Here is a 16,244-nt window from a genome sequence, read left to right as displayed (position 1 = left end):
TTGCAGCGTTGTTGAAATTACATTATGCGCCCAAGAAGTTGGTTGTGGCGGAGCGATTTGTATTCTACTCTCGTGTGCAAAAGCCGGGCGAAAGCATAGCGGAGTTTGTGGTTTCAATAAAACATTTGGCTAGTTCGTGCAAATTTGGTACCTTTTTGAAAGACGCTTTGAGGGACAAAGTGATTTCCGGCATTTCTAATGAAACTATCCGGCAGAAATTGTTGTCGGAGGAATTGGACTTTGACGAAGCTTATGCGTCAGCGCTCAGGCTGGAACAGGCCGAATCGCAGTCAAGCCTATTTGTGCAACCTCGTGGGGACATTGCGAAAATCAATGTGAAAAGTCAAAATAGGCCTAAAACTTTCATGCATAGGAGTAGTGAAAATCAAAATTCTAGAAACTCTTGCTGGAGGTGTGGTTCTGCGGGTCATTGGCCTAGTGCGTGTGCGTTCGCCAGTTACAAGTGTCACGGTTGTCAGAGAATAGGTCATCTCAAGAAAGTGTGTAAAGCCAAGAAATCTTCTAGTTTCCATGGTAAAAAGTCGACACCTAGGATGGGGATCCATCAAGTGGAGGAAGAGGCCTAGGCCTAGAAGTTCCAATGGCAGAGATAGGTCTGTACAACCTTAAATCAGGATCAGACAACGGCTATAAGGTAGGCCTAGTGGCTAATGATGTATATTTAGAAATGATTCTAGATACAGGCAGTGCCTTGACTATATGTCCTTCTGAGATATTTTATGAAAAAATTTCTAACCTCAAACTTAGGCCAGCAAATGTGAAACTTACTACTTATTCAGGTCATGATGTACCTGTTCTGGGACAAGTGAATGTCAATGTTAAATATAATAATCAGCAGGCGAGTTTGCCTTTGACAGTAGTTAGTTTAGAAAGTAAGAGTCAGCCGATTCTGTTGGGGCGAAACTGGTTAGGCCAGTTGAGGTTAGATTGGCAAAATGTGTTTTCATGTAAAGCCACTGTGGATCACAGTTCTGATTTGGACATTGCTAAATTGAAGAGTAAATTTAAGTCAGTTTTTCAGCCTGGAACGGGCGAAATTAAGGGTGTTAAGGCTCATATTGTCTTAAAGGAGGGGACAGTCCCTAAGTTTTGTAAGGCGAGACCAGTGCCTTTTGCGTTAAGGGAGAAAGTTGAGAGTGAGTTGGACCGCATGGTTCAAGAGGATGTTGCGTACAGAGTTACTAATTCACAGTGGAGCACTCCACTTGTGGTTGTCCCTAAGCCTAATGGTGTTAGGCTTTGTGCCGATTATAAGATTACTCTTAATCAGTGTATTGAAATGGAACATTATCCGCTTCCACAGGCTCAAGATATTTTTGCAACTCTAGGCGGTTGCTCAGTTTTTAGCTGCCTTGATCTTTCAAATGCGTATCAGCAATTGGCGGTAGCGGATGAATCGCAACATCTGTTGACCCTAGCTACCCATAAGGGTCTGTATCGTTTAAAAAGGCTACCATATGGTTTGTCTTCAGCTCCTGCAATTTTTCAGTCAGCCATCGACCAAATTTTAACAGGTCTTCCAGGAACGGTGGCGTACTTAGATGACGTTTTAGTGGCGGCTCGCTCTAAGGAAGAGGGGCTTGCCCGTCTGGCGCAGGTGCTGCAACGCCTTGATGAGTTTGGTGTTCGAGTAAACCAACAAAAGTGTAAGTTTTTGCAATCTTCAATCGAGTATTTAGGACATGTGATTACTCGAGATGGTCTCCGTCCACAAGAAAGTTTGTTAACTGCGCTGCGTAAAGCGCCTGAGCCTAGTACTAAGGAAGAGTTACGAGCCTATATTGGTCTAATAAATTATTATCATGCATTTATACCTAACCTGTCTGCTAGAATAAGCTGTTTTTATGACTTATTACATAAGGATCATCCATGGGTGTGGTCGGAGGTGTGTTCTAAGACTTTTCAGGAGAGTAAATCATGGGTGTTGGACTCAAGTTTGTTAGTTCACTATGATGTTAAAAAGCCCATAGTTCTGACGTGTGATGCGAGTCCCAGAGGGGTGGCTGCTGTTCTATCTCATCTTATCGATGGTCAGGAAAGGCCAATTGCCTTCGCATCGAAAACGCTAAGTTCCAGTGAACGGAATTATTCTCAGTTACATCGGGAGGCTCTGGCTTTGATCTTTGGAGTCAAAAAGTTTCATAAGTATATATATGGAAGACACTGTATTCTACAGACTGATCATCAGCCGTTGACGGCTATTTTTGGCTCTAAAAAGGGCGTTCCTAGTATGGCGGCAGCTAGGCTGCAGAGATGGGCCTTGATTCTATCAGCATATGATTTGGAGGTTAGGTACCGGAAGGGAGTGGATGTCCCTCACGCTGATGCGTTGTCTAGGTTACCCTTAGCAGAAGCGGAACCTATAGAGCTGGAGGCTAATTTTGTTTCACATGTAGATGTGTGTACAGAAGTGATGAACAATTTCTGTGTTGTCAAGGACATTGCACCTATTACTGCCTTGCATATAGGTAAAATGACGGATAAGGATCCGATTCTTTCGAAGGTCCGAGATTTTGTGATGTACGGCTGGACGAGCTCTGTTGAGCCGGAACTAGCTATTTTTCTAAGGAAGAAGGACGAGTTGTCCGTGGAACAAGGTTGTTTGCTGTGGGGTTCTCGTGTAGTGATTCCAAAGAAACTGTATTCATCTGTGCTTCAAATGTTGCATGATCAACACCCGGGAGTTACGCGCATGAAGATGCTGGCGAGAAGTTATGTCTGGTGGCCAGGCATGGAAAAGTCGATTGAGGACGTAGTGGCTTCTTGTTCTGCTTGTCAGTTAACTAGGAATTCGGTACCTAAAGTACCGTTGCAGCAATGGCCTACAACATCAACCCGATGGCAGAGGATACACATTGACTTTGCGGAGGATCCAGAGTCGAGACAGCAACTTTTAGTTTTGATTGACACATACTCTAAATGGTTAGAGGTATTTATCATGAGTTCCATGAATTCTTCCAAGGTTATTGAGAAACTCCGTACCTTGTTTTCATCGTATGGATTGCCTGTCGAACTGGTGTCGGACAACGGAAGATCTTTTACTAGTCAAGAGTTCAAAACCTTTTTGCATAACAACAATGTGAAGTTCACATTAACTCCCCCGTATCATGCGGCTTCAAATGGATCTGCTGAGAGAAGTGTTCAGGAGGTCAAGAAAAACCTTTTGCGTCAAGTGATTGAGGAACATCAGCGTTCTCAGCGTACCACTCTTCAAATGAAATTAGATAATTTCTTGTTTGCGTACCGCAACACTCCAAATACAGTTACTGGCTTAACCCCTGCAGAAATGTTCCTGTCTTGGAAGCCTCGTACTCAGTTGGTTATGTTAAAACCCAATCTCCAGTCATCCATTGATCAAAAACACAGGGAACAAAAAGATGCAGCTGATAGGCTTAGGGGAAGAAGTAGATTTTTCTCAGAAGGTCAGGCAGTCTATGTCAAAACTGTCCGAAATGAAAAGATATCTTGGGTTCCTGGCAAAATAATTCTAAAGAGAAGTCCGGTCACCTATCTGGTGAGTGTTATTGGTGGAAAACCCCGATTTTGTCATGCGGATCACTTGAGAGCTCGGTATGCAGAAGAGGAGGAGATTTTTGTATCACCCAAGGATCCCGCTGTATCACCCCAAGTACCCAAGAATTCACCCCCGCCGGAGGATCGACCATCTAGTCCCCTGATGATGTCACCTGTACCTAGGCCTACTACCAGTCCCAGGGAGAGCCTAGGGCAAGCCCAGCCTCAGCCAACTCCTGCGTCGCCGCTAGCACAGTGCAGCCCACCACCCTCGCTGAGGAAGTCTGCACGGACTGTGCGAAAGCCTCACAGGCTGGACTTGTAAAATTATTAATGAATAATGGGAAGAAGAAATTTTGGTTGCATTTTATTGAAAGTGAATTTATTTTATTTTGAAAGTTGAGTTAATTTTGAATTTATGATATTGACTTTTTTTATGGGGAAGACGAGTGTAGTAGAAGTCATTATAGTTTCATATATGAACAGTCATAATTATTAGTAACGGAAGAGTTATTATGTTTTGCGGGGTGGCTGCACTGTGCACTGAGCCCTGAAGTGGGATGATTCGTCACGGCTCCTTCTTCTATGTCCAACAGCGATCGTAAGTGGTTCTTTTATAATTACTGTCCACTTTCTAACGTAACGGTTAGGTTACGACATCATTCAATTTACAATGAAAATTGTAAAATTTAAAGCTAATAATAACAAATAATAAGCTAATATTTGCTAATAATAACAAGCATGGTTTTGAATGCTAAATGAAACATACTAAAAGAAATTAAAAACCTCAAACAAATTAATTAGGACAATAAATTAATTGATTAGTTAAATTTACAAATGTAAATTAGGACAGTAATAACATAAATTGAATTTCAATTGTTGTTGGAAACTGTAAAAAATCAATAGAGAAGCAGCATTGTTTGAATCGGCAATCGTTTTGCAGTGGAATAGCTTCAGTCAGAAAGCGACGACAATCCCGCCGTCAAGAGCTATTGCTTTAAGTGCTTTTGAAACTGCAAGACTGTTTAGGTATACAACGGCTGAACAGCTTTCCAAATAAGCTCCGGCCTAAAACTAACACACTGTCTAATACTGAATTTCTCCTTAAAACTACAATTAATTAATCATGTAAATATTTTTGAAAATGTAATATTTTAAGGATGCAGAATCTTAGGTGCGCAGTTAATTTGAATTAAATATATTGTAATAGCTTGACTGTTCCCAATTTCAGATATTGGAAGGGATAAGTTAATTGTAAGTCAGTATAAGAAATATCAGATGGTTCTCACAATTGTCACAAATGTAATCAAGCATACTTGTTAGTTTTTATGAAATATGTCTACCATCCTGGAGTTAATTAGTTGTAAAAAAATAATATTATGCCTACTTATCTTACGTAGTTTATATTCAATAGTTTGCTTTGTATTCTACGCAGCGGTACTTTTATATGATATGAGGCGTATACATATTATGTGTATAATGCTTAAAAATTGCCATCTACATTGAATTAGGTGTCACCTACATGTTGTAGGTGAACTCATTTAAGAAATAATTATATTTGTTCCTTTACAATATTTTGTAAACATTCTTTTAGTATGTAAAGATGTCAATTTTGAAGTAGACCTAAATTACTTGATTACAGCCAGCAACCAAAGAGTAATTTAGTCCATTCTATGTAGTATAATTTGCTACTCACTTAAAATGTAGGTGTCACAATAGTTCAACTAACTAGATCAATGAAACTTTCCTTATTTATTAGCATATCATAAAGGGGAAAGGTTAATGGTTGTGTTCGCTGTGAGGTCAGCAACAGGTCAGCTTCCGTGCAGCACTCACATTTCCTGAAACAGGAATTTGCGACTGCCTTATCTTGTAGTTAATAACGATAAAGCATCATTACAATGACCTTCAAAATCAGATTTCTCGGGTCAGCTTTAAATTGGTAATGTAATAAAATTTTATATGTAAACTTTAAAAAGTAATGATACGGAAGTTCCACTTTTCTGTATGTACTGAGTCGTGTTTTCAATGAAACGAGTGCAAAAATAGCCTCTGGACGAATTTCATGAAGTTGAACTTAAATCACTTCTATCTGTAGCCAAAGTAGTTTAATAAAGACATTTCTGAAATCTAGTTTGGATTTAAGAGCCAATAAGAGAACGAACCTTAATAAAAACAAATGAAAAAAAAAACAAAAAAAAACTTAGATTGAGTTTATTGCTAATTCTTTCTACCATTGGAATGCCGCGACACCAGAATATTATTAAATAATGGAAACTTGTAGGTTCAAATTATTTAATATTTTTGATACGTTTTGTAAAAATATATTTGCATTACAATAAATTGTTTGGTTTTCAGGATAAGTAACATCTGCAATAAAACCTTGCAATGTAGATAAGTTTCACATTGGTCTTTATTCCAATAGCAAGTCGCCAATTAGTACGCCACACGACTGCTGCACTACCCTGCAGGTACATTGGCGATGTGTCAGCTGCCAACCTCAGCATTACCTGCAATCATTACCAAGTATCCGCTTAATTATATAATTTGCTTTAACACTGATCAACCCAATAAGTTACTGACCAAATTAAAATAATTAGTATTAGTAATTAGTTAGGTTGTTAAACCTAACTAATATTTTAGGGATAATTTTACACGGCTTTTGTATATTTTTGAATGTATTTTTCAAAATTATGTTGTAGAGCACTTTGTTAATATTTAAGAAAACAATAATCTTCTCCTTTTCCAAGTAAAAATAACTGACATAAAGTTTTAGTCACTTGTTTAAAGTGAATAATTTATATATTCACATTCAAAATTCATATACTAGGTACATATAACCATCACGAACGTTGTTAAAATGGTCTAAAATAAACTATGAACGAGAATGTTTGCAGATGTACTAAAATCTTTAGTTGGACTTAACTTTGTGATTATTGCAGAGTAAAGCCCTCTAAGGCTAAATAAATCAGGTACGTCAAGGACATTTATCTATGTTTCCATAAAATTCAAGTTATGCAAACATTTAAGTTATAAATTAAGTTTCATAAAATGGAGCTGTTATGAAAGCGAACAAGTGGAGGCGGTTCAAAAATGTTAAAAAGTAAAATGTTAAAAGTTGTTGAGATTGCGTGCAAATGCAGAAAACTATTTGTTATATATTTAGACAAATTTTGAAAAATGGCACCTTTTCACCTTAAGCCAACATATTAATTACATTCAGAAAATTGTCTTTTCAATGGGTCCTGATCGTTTACTCAGGTTTCTACTAGGAGACATTATTTCAAAAAACCTTGTTTGGCCACCCTAAGCAAACTTAATCTCAAACTTTGATGTTTCAAACTTTGTTTGATTTGGAAGTCCCTAAGCAAAAAACAGTGTGAAGATTAATTTAGATTTGGTTGATGTGGAGGGGGGGGGGCGGGTATGGTTGCGCAGCTGACGACGGTGGTTGAGCGAGAGATACAGCGCTGGTGTAGCTGCTGATGTGAGGGACAAGCCTTGACAGCGCAATACAAGGACCAAGGACCACTCTAATAACGCAGACCTAGGGCTTGTGTCATGGATCATCAAAGCTAGAGCTCAGCTGATCGATTTGAACTACAAGCCATGGAGAAATGGGAATCATACTTGTTTTCTATGCAATCTAAATAAAGATAACACTGTATTTCATTTTGTTGCTGAGTCAAGTGTCCAATCTTAGAAAGGGTTAGGTTCAGATGGCTAGGAAAATATTTTATTGATCACGAAGAGTTCATCAATTATTTAAACGGGAGGGGTTGGAGCTATTTTGGGAAATTGTTGAGGAAGCATAGTTAGGATCTTTATTTGTTATTTATGATTGTAAACCTTTTATTTTGTTCAATAAAGTACTTTATAATTTAATTTAATTTAATTCAATTTTCAACATGTTAATATTAAAGCTACCTATATAAATTGTACCAGAGAAACATTTTATATAGGCTATCTTACTGGTTTGGTTGATTGGCAAATATAAATTTGTATAAACCAATATCTTAATTCAGCTTTAATCAAAGGCAAATCAGATCAGAATCAAGTTGATTGAGATTAATCTGATTGTGTCCAGTAATTGGGTCAAATTCTATAAACTTATGATTAATTGTCAACACATGTGATTGAAGTTCTCCTGGTGAATTAAATAGGCAGTTTTAATTAACACTATCTGTCGGCCCGACCTACATACGGGAATCAAGTAGTCGATTAAAACGGAATATAATTCAGAACAGTTACTTTACACCCATAACAATTTTTTGTTGGAAGTTTTAATAGGAAAATCATCTTGTAAACAAATATCACGTGACCACCTTGCTTTCATCCAATTCTCGGCCTTTACGATTTGCATTTTAAAACTGGTAATTTTACAATGAAACAGTGGTTGTGTTGATTTGAAAATTCTTGAAGTGAGATTAGCGGTTGATTCACACACTCTGGTTACTGGTTAAAAAGACAGTAAGATGGTGTAATTTTCCATTGCATACTATAACTTACATACTACATTTTAAGTTACCTCAGTAGTCAGTAAGTCACAGTCCGTTCTAATTGTTTAAATTTATATAGCAGGTAGCAGAAGTTTAGATACTTATACAAATTTGTATTACGTTTAATATTTAAATGTGTCTTATCTTAGTACATTGTAACATTTTACTAACTTTACATAAATCCCACTATGTTAAATACTGAAACAAAATCTCACATCCATAGAATGAAATCTCAGAAAAAAATCAACAAGCTTCTAAGTTGTTGCCTTTCTCTAGATCTGTTTGGCTAACCAAAATAAAAAAAAATCACTTTATCATATTCTAGATATCCATTTCAAATATTTACTGTATAATGTTCACGATATTATTCTAAGATAACTTCCTGTCTACATACTTTTCTTACACAATATTGTGTAGTTTGAGCATTGTCCAGTTATTACCTAATGTTGTACCATTCCAGTTACTTAATTACTTTTTCTTTAACCACACCTTTATTGTACTGTAACATTAGCACGTTTCCGGGTGAAATGCGTTAGTAAGATACTTTTTGCAACAATGAATGTTAGCAGCAACAATAGGAACTGAGTAGCCTAAATGAAATAGAACCCATATGAAGAATCCCAACAATATTGTTAAAACCATTGTTAAACAAATTAATCCTTAGTTGCAAGTACCTCAGATGTTTGTTTTCAAGTAAGGACAAAATGCTAGTGACATACCTATTGGACCCCAGGACACTATAGGATTTAAACATACTCTGGCCATACCACGAAGATACTTAAAAAGGAGAGAAATCACACACAATCGTACAGATTATCCGAGTGGTCTAGAAATTGTCTCTCCTCAAAACTAGCTCACTTAAGTTAATGAATTGCGACCAATTTAAAAACGCACACGCACATCCGTCGTTATGGATGTCATTTCATTGTTGTTAACGTATTATTATGTGGAGTCAATCTCCACAACACTGTTTGAATGTCCCGCCAATCTCAACCCCTACCGCTGCTCGCGCATGCGCAAGGAGGCAAGCGGGTAAGACGAGTGAAAAACGTCTGTCGTGTGTCGTGCTCCTGACTGAAAACACCATGGAAGGCTAAGTTTTTGGGAAATGGGGGGACGCCCCCTTAAGGTATGGTGTCGTAGCACTAATTATTGATAATATGTAATTTCAGATCATGGTATCAATTCACTATAACATTCTTTCCATTATTAGTAATTCATCATTAAATAAAATATTAGTTCACGTTGTGTCCAGTCAACTCATACAGTAATTATTTCATAAGTTGAACAATGTACATATTTCTGTGATATAAATGCATTAATTAATGAAACAATCATCAAAGCTGGCTATTAGGGCCTGTGATTTGCGGTAAATTGTCTCCTCTGCATCAATAAATGTGTTCAGTTAACGTTTCCAACAAGAACGATTTGGTCTGGAATTTAATTCACATGACCAGGTCACCAAAATGTGGCACCATTATGCCACAATTAACAATATTAATTAGTCAGATAACAAATTGATGCTACTATCCCATTATTTCACAACAGTATATTACCATGGATCTAAATAGATAAATAGATAAATCTATGATATTACTCCGCAAGACTGGGAAGTAGACTAGTCTGGGAAGTAGACTAGACTGGGAAGTAGACTAGTCTGGGAAGTAGACGAGACGTTTACGGCGCAAAGCCAAGTGCGATATTATGTAACACAACTTTTTAAGAGAACTTCCTCATTTTTAAAAAGTAACGTTTATAATAGTAGTTTACGCAACGATCGCGTAAAGATTGTCTTAAAGGCTTATTACGCGAGTTGTGTACACTACTTTACCTTGGACCGTTTTGTAAATACAGTACTAAAAATCACTACTCGTAATGTCCAAGAGAGGTTATGTTTTCGTTTATAATCTCCCATAGCCGCTGATTGTGATGCAACGAATCACTGTCCCAACTGGCAGGGGACTATGAGGTAATTACGTCTTTTACAGGCATGTCCTCCTCATCGATTTAAACTCCAAGAAATCTTGAGATGTGTTTTAGGTTACTACTCTAAAGAAAACTCATATAATCAATTAAATCGGCCCTAACGGCTGATAAGATGATGTTTGAACAATTACTTTACTTATTTTACCTCAATCCTTGAACCTCATTGGTCCAAACTTGTACTGTAAAGTAAAAAAAAGATGTTAAGTAGGTAAACAACATTGTAACGTAAATCTGTTCAATTCTAAGAACTGAATTGAAAAGGCTAGTTAAAAACAACCGTCACAGGTAAACTATTTTTTAAATGCAATGTGCTTGTTTTAACCAGTTTAACATTTAATTTATTGCGTAGCTTCGTTAAGAGCTACAAAAGAAACTCATATTCTGCCTTTTGGAAAAAGGGACGTATCCTGTAAGTGAACGGTAAATTTTCCACCAATCTCCAACTTACTTTTCTCACTCCAGCTGATTATATTGTACGCATTTTTACTCACCCTTTTCTATAAACTTTGTGGTTTACAAAGACACCAGAAACCGCCTGCTTACTGTGTATGGAACCACAAAACATGATCGAATTAGATTTTTTGCGATAATGTTTAGTGGTGATATGCTAAAAATCCACCGAGTAAAATATTGAGATAAAAATATTCTCATAAGTTATATAGTTTGACATGAAATCAAAGAATGAGGAAACTCCCTAAAATCTTACAGAGCTAGTGCCATCTTAGAGCCTATAAAAGTAGTAACGAAATGACTTCTCTTCAACTCGCTCACACTAATGACCTGAGTAACAATCTTAACCACGTACACGCTCATCCCACGTTACAGAAGTCATTTACTGTTTTAACTCATTCCTTACAATTTCTTGTAAACTGATGAGATAGGCAAAACACTGATTGTGTTTATAAGTCCACTTAATAGATAGTTTACGATACCATACATTTGTTTACGGAAATTTTAAGCTGTGTTATGCAATTCTATCCAATTAATCAAATTAATTTTTGAGAAAGCCAAACCCTTAGGTTAAACTGAATAAAAATATTGATACCAAAATATTTTTTTTATTTTAAATCAAGTGAGTAGAGGTTGACAGAGTAGGTATGGAAGACAGAGGTGCAAGGATCTCTTACTCGAGCTATTGTCTGAGGAGACCGTTTTGTGCAACTTTCATTACTCCGGTTCTTCCCTCGCCCTGTCACTGTCAGCGAGGCATTGATCCCCTTTCTTTTACAGGCATGTCCTTCTCAGTGATTTAACCTCCAAGAAATCTTAAGATGTGTTTTAGGTTACTTTAAACCCTAAAGAAAACTCATCATCGCTTCATTTTACGCATACTCTCATTAGTAACAATAGAAATTAAGTGTAACCACATGACATTTTTCTTGATTTGCTAATACAAACTCATAATGTAAAATGTCATTACTTTATATTACGCGGATAAATATTAGTAGATGGTTTATTTGGTGATTTACAGTTATAATTAACCAACATTTTGTCGTTCAATAACATTATTTATAACCATTTGTGTTCAACCGATGTTCCTAGAAATCTTAGCATGTTACAAAATATGATCAAAGGTTCACACAAGGAAAACTTCTGCTTCAACTTTTAAACATATTCTCGAGTTATAAGTTACCCACGGTAGATTGGGGATTTATAAACAACGTTCTGCTCGTAAGTGACATATTCTAAAATTTTACAACTTGGAACCAAATATATAATAAGGCTGGAATTTAATCATAATTAATAATGCTGTTTACAGTTGTACTTTGTCATTACTTTTTTGCTGTATGTTCAGGTAAAAATATTTAGGGTGATGATAAAAAGAAAATACCTAAATTGTAAACTATAAAAAGAAAAATATGAGGGAAGAAGGAAAACTGATTTCTGTAATTCCAGTTTATTAACTGGCTCTTTAGAGCGCTTGCAGTGGTTTAAAGGTCCAATTAAATTTCTCAGTAAAATATCAAGATCCACAATTTTGATTTTCTAGCAAAGATTTGCAAGAATATTCATGGTCAGGAATTAAACATTCTACAAAACCCTTCTGGGCATTTTCCGACGATCACACCCTTTCACCCCCCCCCCCCAAAACGTCCTACTTCTAAAGTTTTATGAAATCCCTGGAATTTGTAGGGGTTTTAAAAATTTTCAATTACTTTTTAGAGTTATATTCTTTCAATTTTGAAGAAAAATCCCAAAAAAGACATATTAACACTTTTACACGCCTCATAAAAAATTAAAATGGTGGGGTTTCAAAAGAATCTAAATTTTTTCTGAGCACTACGTGTTCAAAGGTCAACTGTCACTCATTCAAAGACGTGCTAGATACTTGACATCTGGCAGGATGGCTAGACTGAGGTACTAAAACCTCATATATTAAAGGAATTTAGCGTTTTAAAATATGTAGCCCACCTCAACTAACAATTGGACCCCCTAACAGTTCTTGAACCACTGTTTTTCATCGTTGTAATTACTTGTAATCTTTCACAGTTATTAGTCTTCGTTTTATAAATTTTTCATGGTCAGGATGTAAAATTTTCTACAAAATCTAAATCGTTTTCAAAAAATTACACCAATTCTTGCATTGTTAAAACTAAACTCTAATCTACTAACAAGGTGAGTTAATTTTACTACAGCTTGATGTCAAGAAACACATAATAGCAAGGTTAGCCTAGCTGGCTAACTGTTACCCACGGGCTTCACCCCGTAATTGTAAAATTTGGTTCGAAGTACCAATTTTATTTCTATTTAAAATCGAAGATACATTTTTTAAATTATTTTCAATTTATAGCTATGCCAAATGTGCTTTATACATTTTATTGATGATAATCAAATCCGTAATCCAAAGCTATTTACTCACATTTTAGAAACCTATGTATTTTTATTTGCTGTAGCCTTTTAGAGTGTCAGTTTAAAAGTATTTTCGAAAGAAGTTCTAGCGTTATCATAAAGCAAGGTTTTATTGGAGTTTTGAGGTGTTAGAACCAGAGTTTTAACGTGCAATATTACAAACATTCACCTTTACTACATTCTCGTGGTTAGGTAAGATGTAAAAACTGTAATTCACAGTTATTTAGATATATGGTGAGAGTTAAGTTGAAATTTTGTTCGACGAAAACGCATGTTATGTGTTTTATTTTCTTGTTGTATACAAAACTTGGCATGTTTGGTTAATCATATACTATTTGACGTATGTTGTCAATACTTTAGTCAAATAATGCCGATGAATACCTTCATTTAAAATTCGCTTATTTGTGATTGTATTAAGCACAACACCATTTATTGAAGACCTTAAAGTTATGAAGGATTAATACAATCACTTTAGAAATATACTTAGACTTTGTAGTGGAGATATGTAATAGGTTGTTCAAGACACAGAATACCAAGAGCCAATCATTTTAAAATTATTCAGACGGTAAAATTTCAAAAAGAAATTCCAAGTCTAGTGTTGTGAACAAATTAACAATTGTAAATACACTTTCCAAACTAGTTAACTTGATCGGGCTAAAATAATACTGTATTTTTAAGCGTTAAATGTTTAATCCACTCTGGTCAATACAACGTGCTTTGTCCCGTGACAACGCTGTCAGCTGTCAATATTCATTTCTCGCATGATGACATAATGATTTGACAACGCTAAAGGTTACAGTCTCCTCTGATGGTGAGTATGCTGTCAACAAAGTGTTTGTAGTTAACGTAGATTTGGATAGGACAACTATAATAAAGTTTGATGTTACTAAAGCATTGCTATATAGAAGGGAGTTTTAGCATTGGGTTGGAAATTGTAGTAAAAACAAAATCAGCAACTTTGTGGAAATAATTGTAATAACTATTATCTTGTCGATCTTTGTAGCATTGGATGGTTGTTAAACTGCGTAGGAAGAGACGGGCCTTGTCTAAGGTTGTTCAAAGGAAGACAAAGAGGTAAGATCAAGTAGAAAACAGAGATAAATTAGACAAGGCACGTTTCCCCGCTACGTTGTGCCTGGAGTACCTACAATTGGATCTATAACTAACGAAGCTGTTGTACAAGCAGTGAATATCTTCTAGGGTATTATTTTCGGTTAAAAATATATTTAAATTGTTAGAAATATCTGTTTTGTGATTTTGGATGTATAAATAAATGTGTAATTAAGTAGTTACTTAGGTTAATTACGTTTGAAATGTAGGTGATTTCTTTTTAATGATCGATATGGCAGTATATATGCCGAATGTTGCTCAGCATCAACTTAGAGTTCAAGAGGAGTGAAAGCCAACTTACCTTTCAACCAAAGCAACAAATCGCAGAGGCGAATTGCCAAGTTTAATCTTCAAACTGTTGTTGGTAAAGCCAGGTTTGACTAATACAGTCATGTCACACAGGATTGATCGCAGCGAAGTAGGGAAGAATACAGCGATGAATGACGAGATTATGAAGTTGTTCATCCGCGATGAAGATGCATCATGAATCATTGAGTCGAGTAATTGGAGATGAAAATGCACCATGATTCAATCTCTTTGGCACCATTGGAGACTTCACTCGTTTATTATGTTGTTAGATTGTAGAAGTGAATAAATCAATAAGGAGTTAAGGTTGATTTATTTGTCATCTATTGTCTTACTACGAATTTATTAATTGACTAAACTCGCTTGAACTACTTTAGCTGAAACTTGTAAATTGACTTAAAAAACCCCAATTGCAGTTTACCATAGGTTTAATGCGTGGTTATCCAAAACATTGATCGTCAATATTAAGAGATAAGTGCTGTTATGGTATGTGAAATACATGGTTCGTTACCTAGTACGTGTGGAAAAACACAATTTTACACATCAAACGTGTTTATTTTGTGGATAAAATTAAAGTTAACTGAGATTCACAATAAATTTTCTTGCAATATCTGAAAACATTGACAAAAATACTTCGTGACCTTTTTGAGCTTCCTCCCTTACATAATTCTTTTATTGAAAACGATCGAAACCGTTGGCCTATACTTTGTTTAAAAGCAATATACAAATGACGCGCTAAAACTGAATACAAAACCAAAATCAATTCCAGGTCACCACCTTTTTTTAAACATTTTCACCGTCGACTAAGCCTAAATTACCTGGCGGCAAGCATCAGTTTACCGCTTCATAAACTCTTATAATAAAGGCATTTATCGTTGTGATCATATCGTGCTTTGTTACGATCTGATTTTTACTGACTAGCAAAGCTAACCCACGTTGCTTGGTAGTTCATGTTCAAATATCCATACGAATGTTTAGCGAAAATGTATTTTACAGTGGTTAGTTAGGTTAAATTGTTTTTATGTCCTAAAACTAAATTTTAATCCTAATTTAGGAGAAAAGGTGCTTATGTCACGTTTACTATTTTCATAACTATACAGTGTTTTAACACTCTACTTAGTGACCTTCGCTTGTTGGTAATAGCATTTGTAGCAAAAATATGGGATAAATTAATTAACTAACTTAGTTAATTAACGTCTTTGCTGCCATAATTACACACGATATAATGATTGATATATTTTTAATCCAGTTTATTTAAATTAAATGGCAAACAACATTCAATAATTTTGATGGAAAGAGTTATTTCAACCAATTATTTGAGTTAGTTCTTAACACCTTTGTGTGAAGCCCAACCGAGTAACGGAAATCATTCATCACACATTCATTCTCATTCATCAATACAAACAGATTGAGGTAATGTGTATTGGTGAATGGAGGAATATAAGCAAACACCTTAACACGACTGTGAGCGCCCATCTGCCCATATAGGATGAATGCTGCTCCATTGAATAACAATGCCGGGCTTTGTCCGGTATAGTGGCCGCTCTGTAAATTCATTCAATTACTTAGTGTTCGCTTTGCAAATGCCTGTACTAGTCGAATACAACCCAACATTATTCAATATTGATTAAATCTAAGAGCAAAACGTAAACGTAATTGTATGGTTACATGTATGGTCCTTTGAACATCCATTTATAAATAAGGTTTTATTTTTTTTACAATGACGACCCTACGAAAATACGATGTGATTTTATTTGTCAGACAGAACTATTTTAAGAGAAGTTATTTTTCCGATTGTATCGTAATAAACTGTACAACGAGTGATTAAAAAAATCTGTTATATGTTATCCATATAAACTAGAATTTGAGCAAAAATTCAGAGGCATCGAGTAATATTAATGTTATGGAAGAATAGAAGCGCTCCATGCACCTGAGGGCATAAAGTAACTCATCCGCACT

At 35.7% G+C, this 16,244-nt stretch overlaps 1 protein-coding gene across 1 annotated transcript; it reads left to right on the top strand.

Moving 5' to 3' along the window:
• Nucleotides 1–601: 601 nt before the first annotated feature.
• LOC129001567 (uncharacterized protein K02A2.6-like) lies at nt 602–3,859 on the top strand. Its single transcript, XM_054428908.1, has 3 exons — nt 602–655; nt 1,511–1,651; nt 2,198–3,859. Exons 1-3 carry the CDS (start codon nt 602–604, stop codon nt 3,857–3,859), a joined length of 1,857 nt encoding a protein of 618 aa, XP_054284883.1.
• Nucleotides 3,860–16,244: the final 12,385 nt, after the last annotated feature.

This window comes from Macrosteles quadrilineatus, unplaced genomic scaffold (genome assembly GCF_028750875.1).
Source record: "Macrosteles quadrilineatus isolate MER2022 unplaced genomic scaffold, UCM_ALF_1.0 Scaffold_1__1_contigs__length_201487025, whole genome shotgun sequence".
Lineage (NCBI taxonomy): Eukaryota > Metazoa > Arthropoda > Insecta > Hemiptera > Cicadellidae > Macrosteles > Macrosteles quadrilineatus.
Note: the sequence above shows the minus strand (reverse complement) of the source record. Positions and strands in the feature narration are given on the sequence as shown.

Excerpts from the sequence above, each read along its gene's own strand:
- LOC129001567 (XM_054428908.1), top strand. The coding sequence starts at position 602 with ATGGCAGAGATAGGTCTGTACAACCTTAAATCAGGATCAGACAACGGC. Across the intron at positions 656-1,510 it reads GATCAGACAACGGCTATAAG|TCAGCCATCGACCAAATTTT; the intron begins GTAGGCCTAGTG and ends GCAATTTTTCAG. Across the intron at positions 1,652-2,197 it reads TTGATGAGTTTGGTGTTCGA|ACTGATCATCAGCCGTTGAC; the intron begins GTAAACCAACAA and ends TGTATTCTACAG.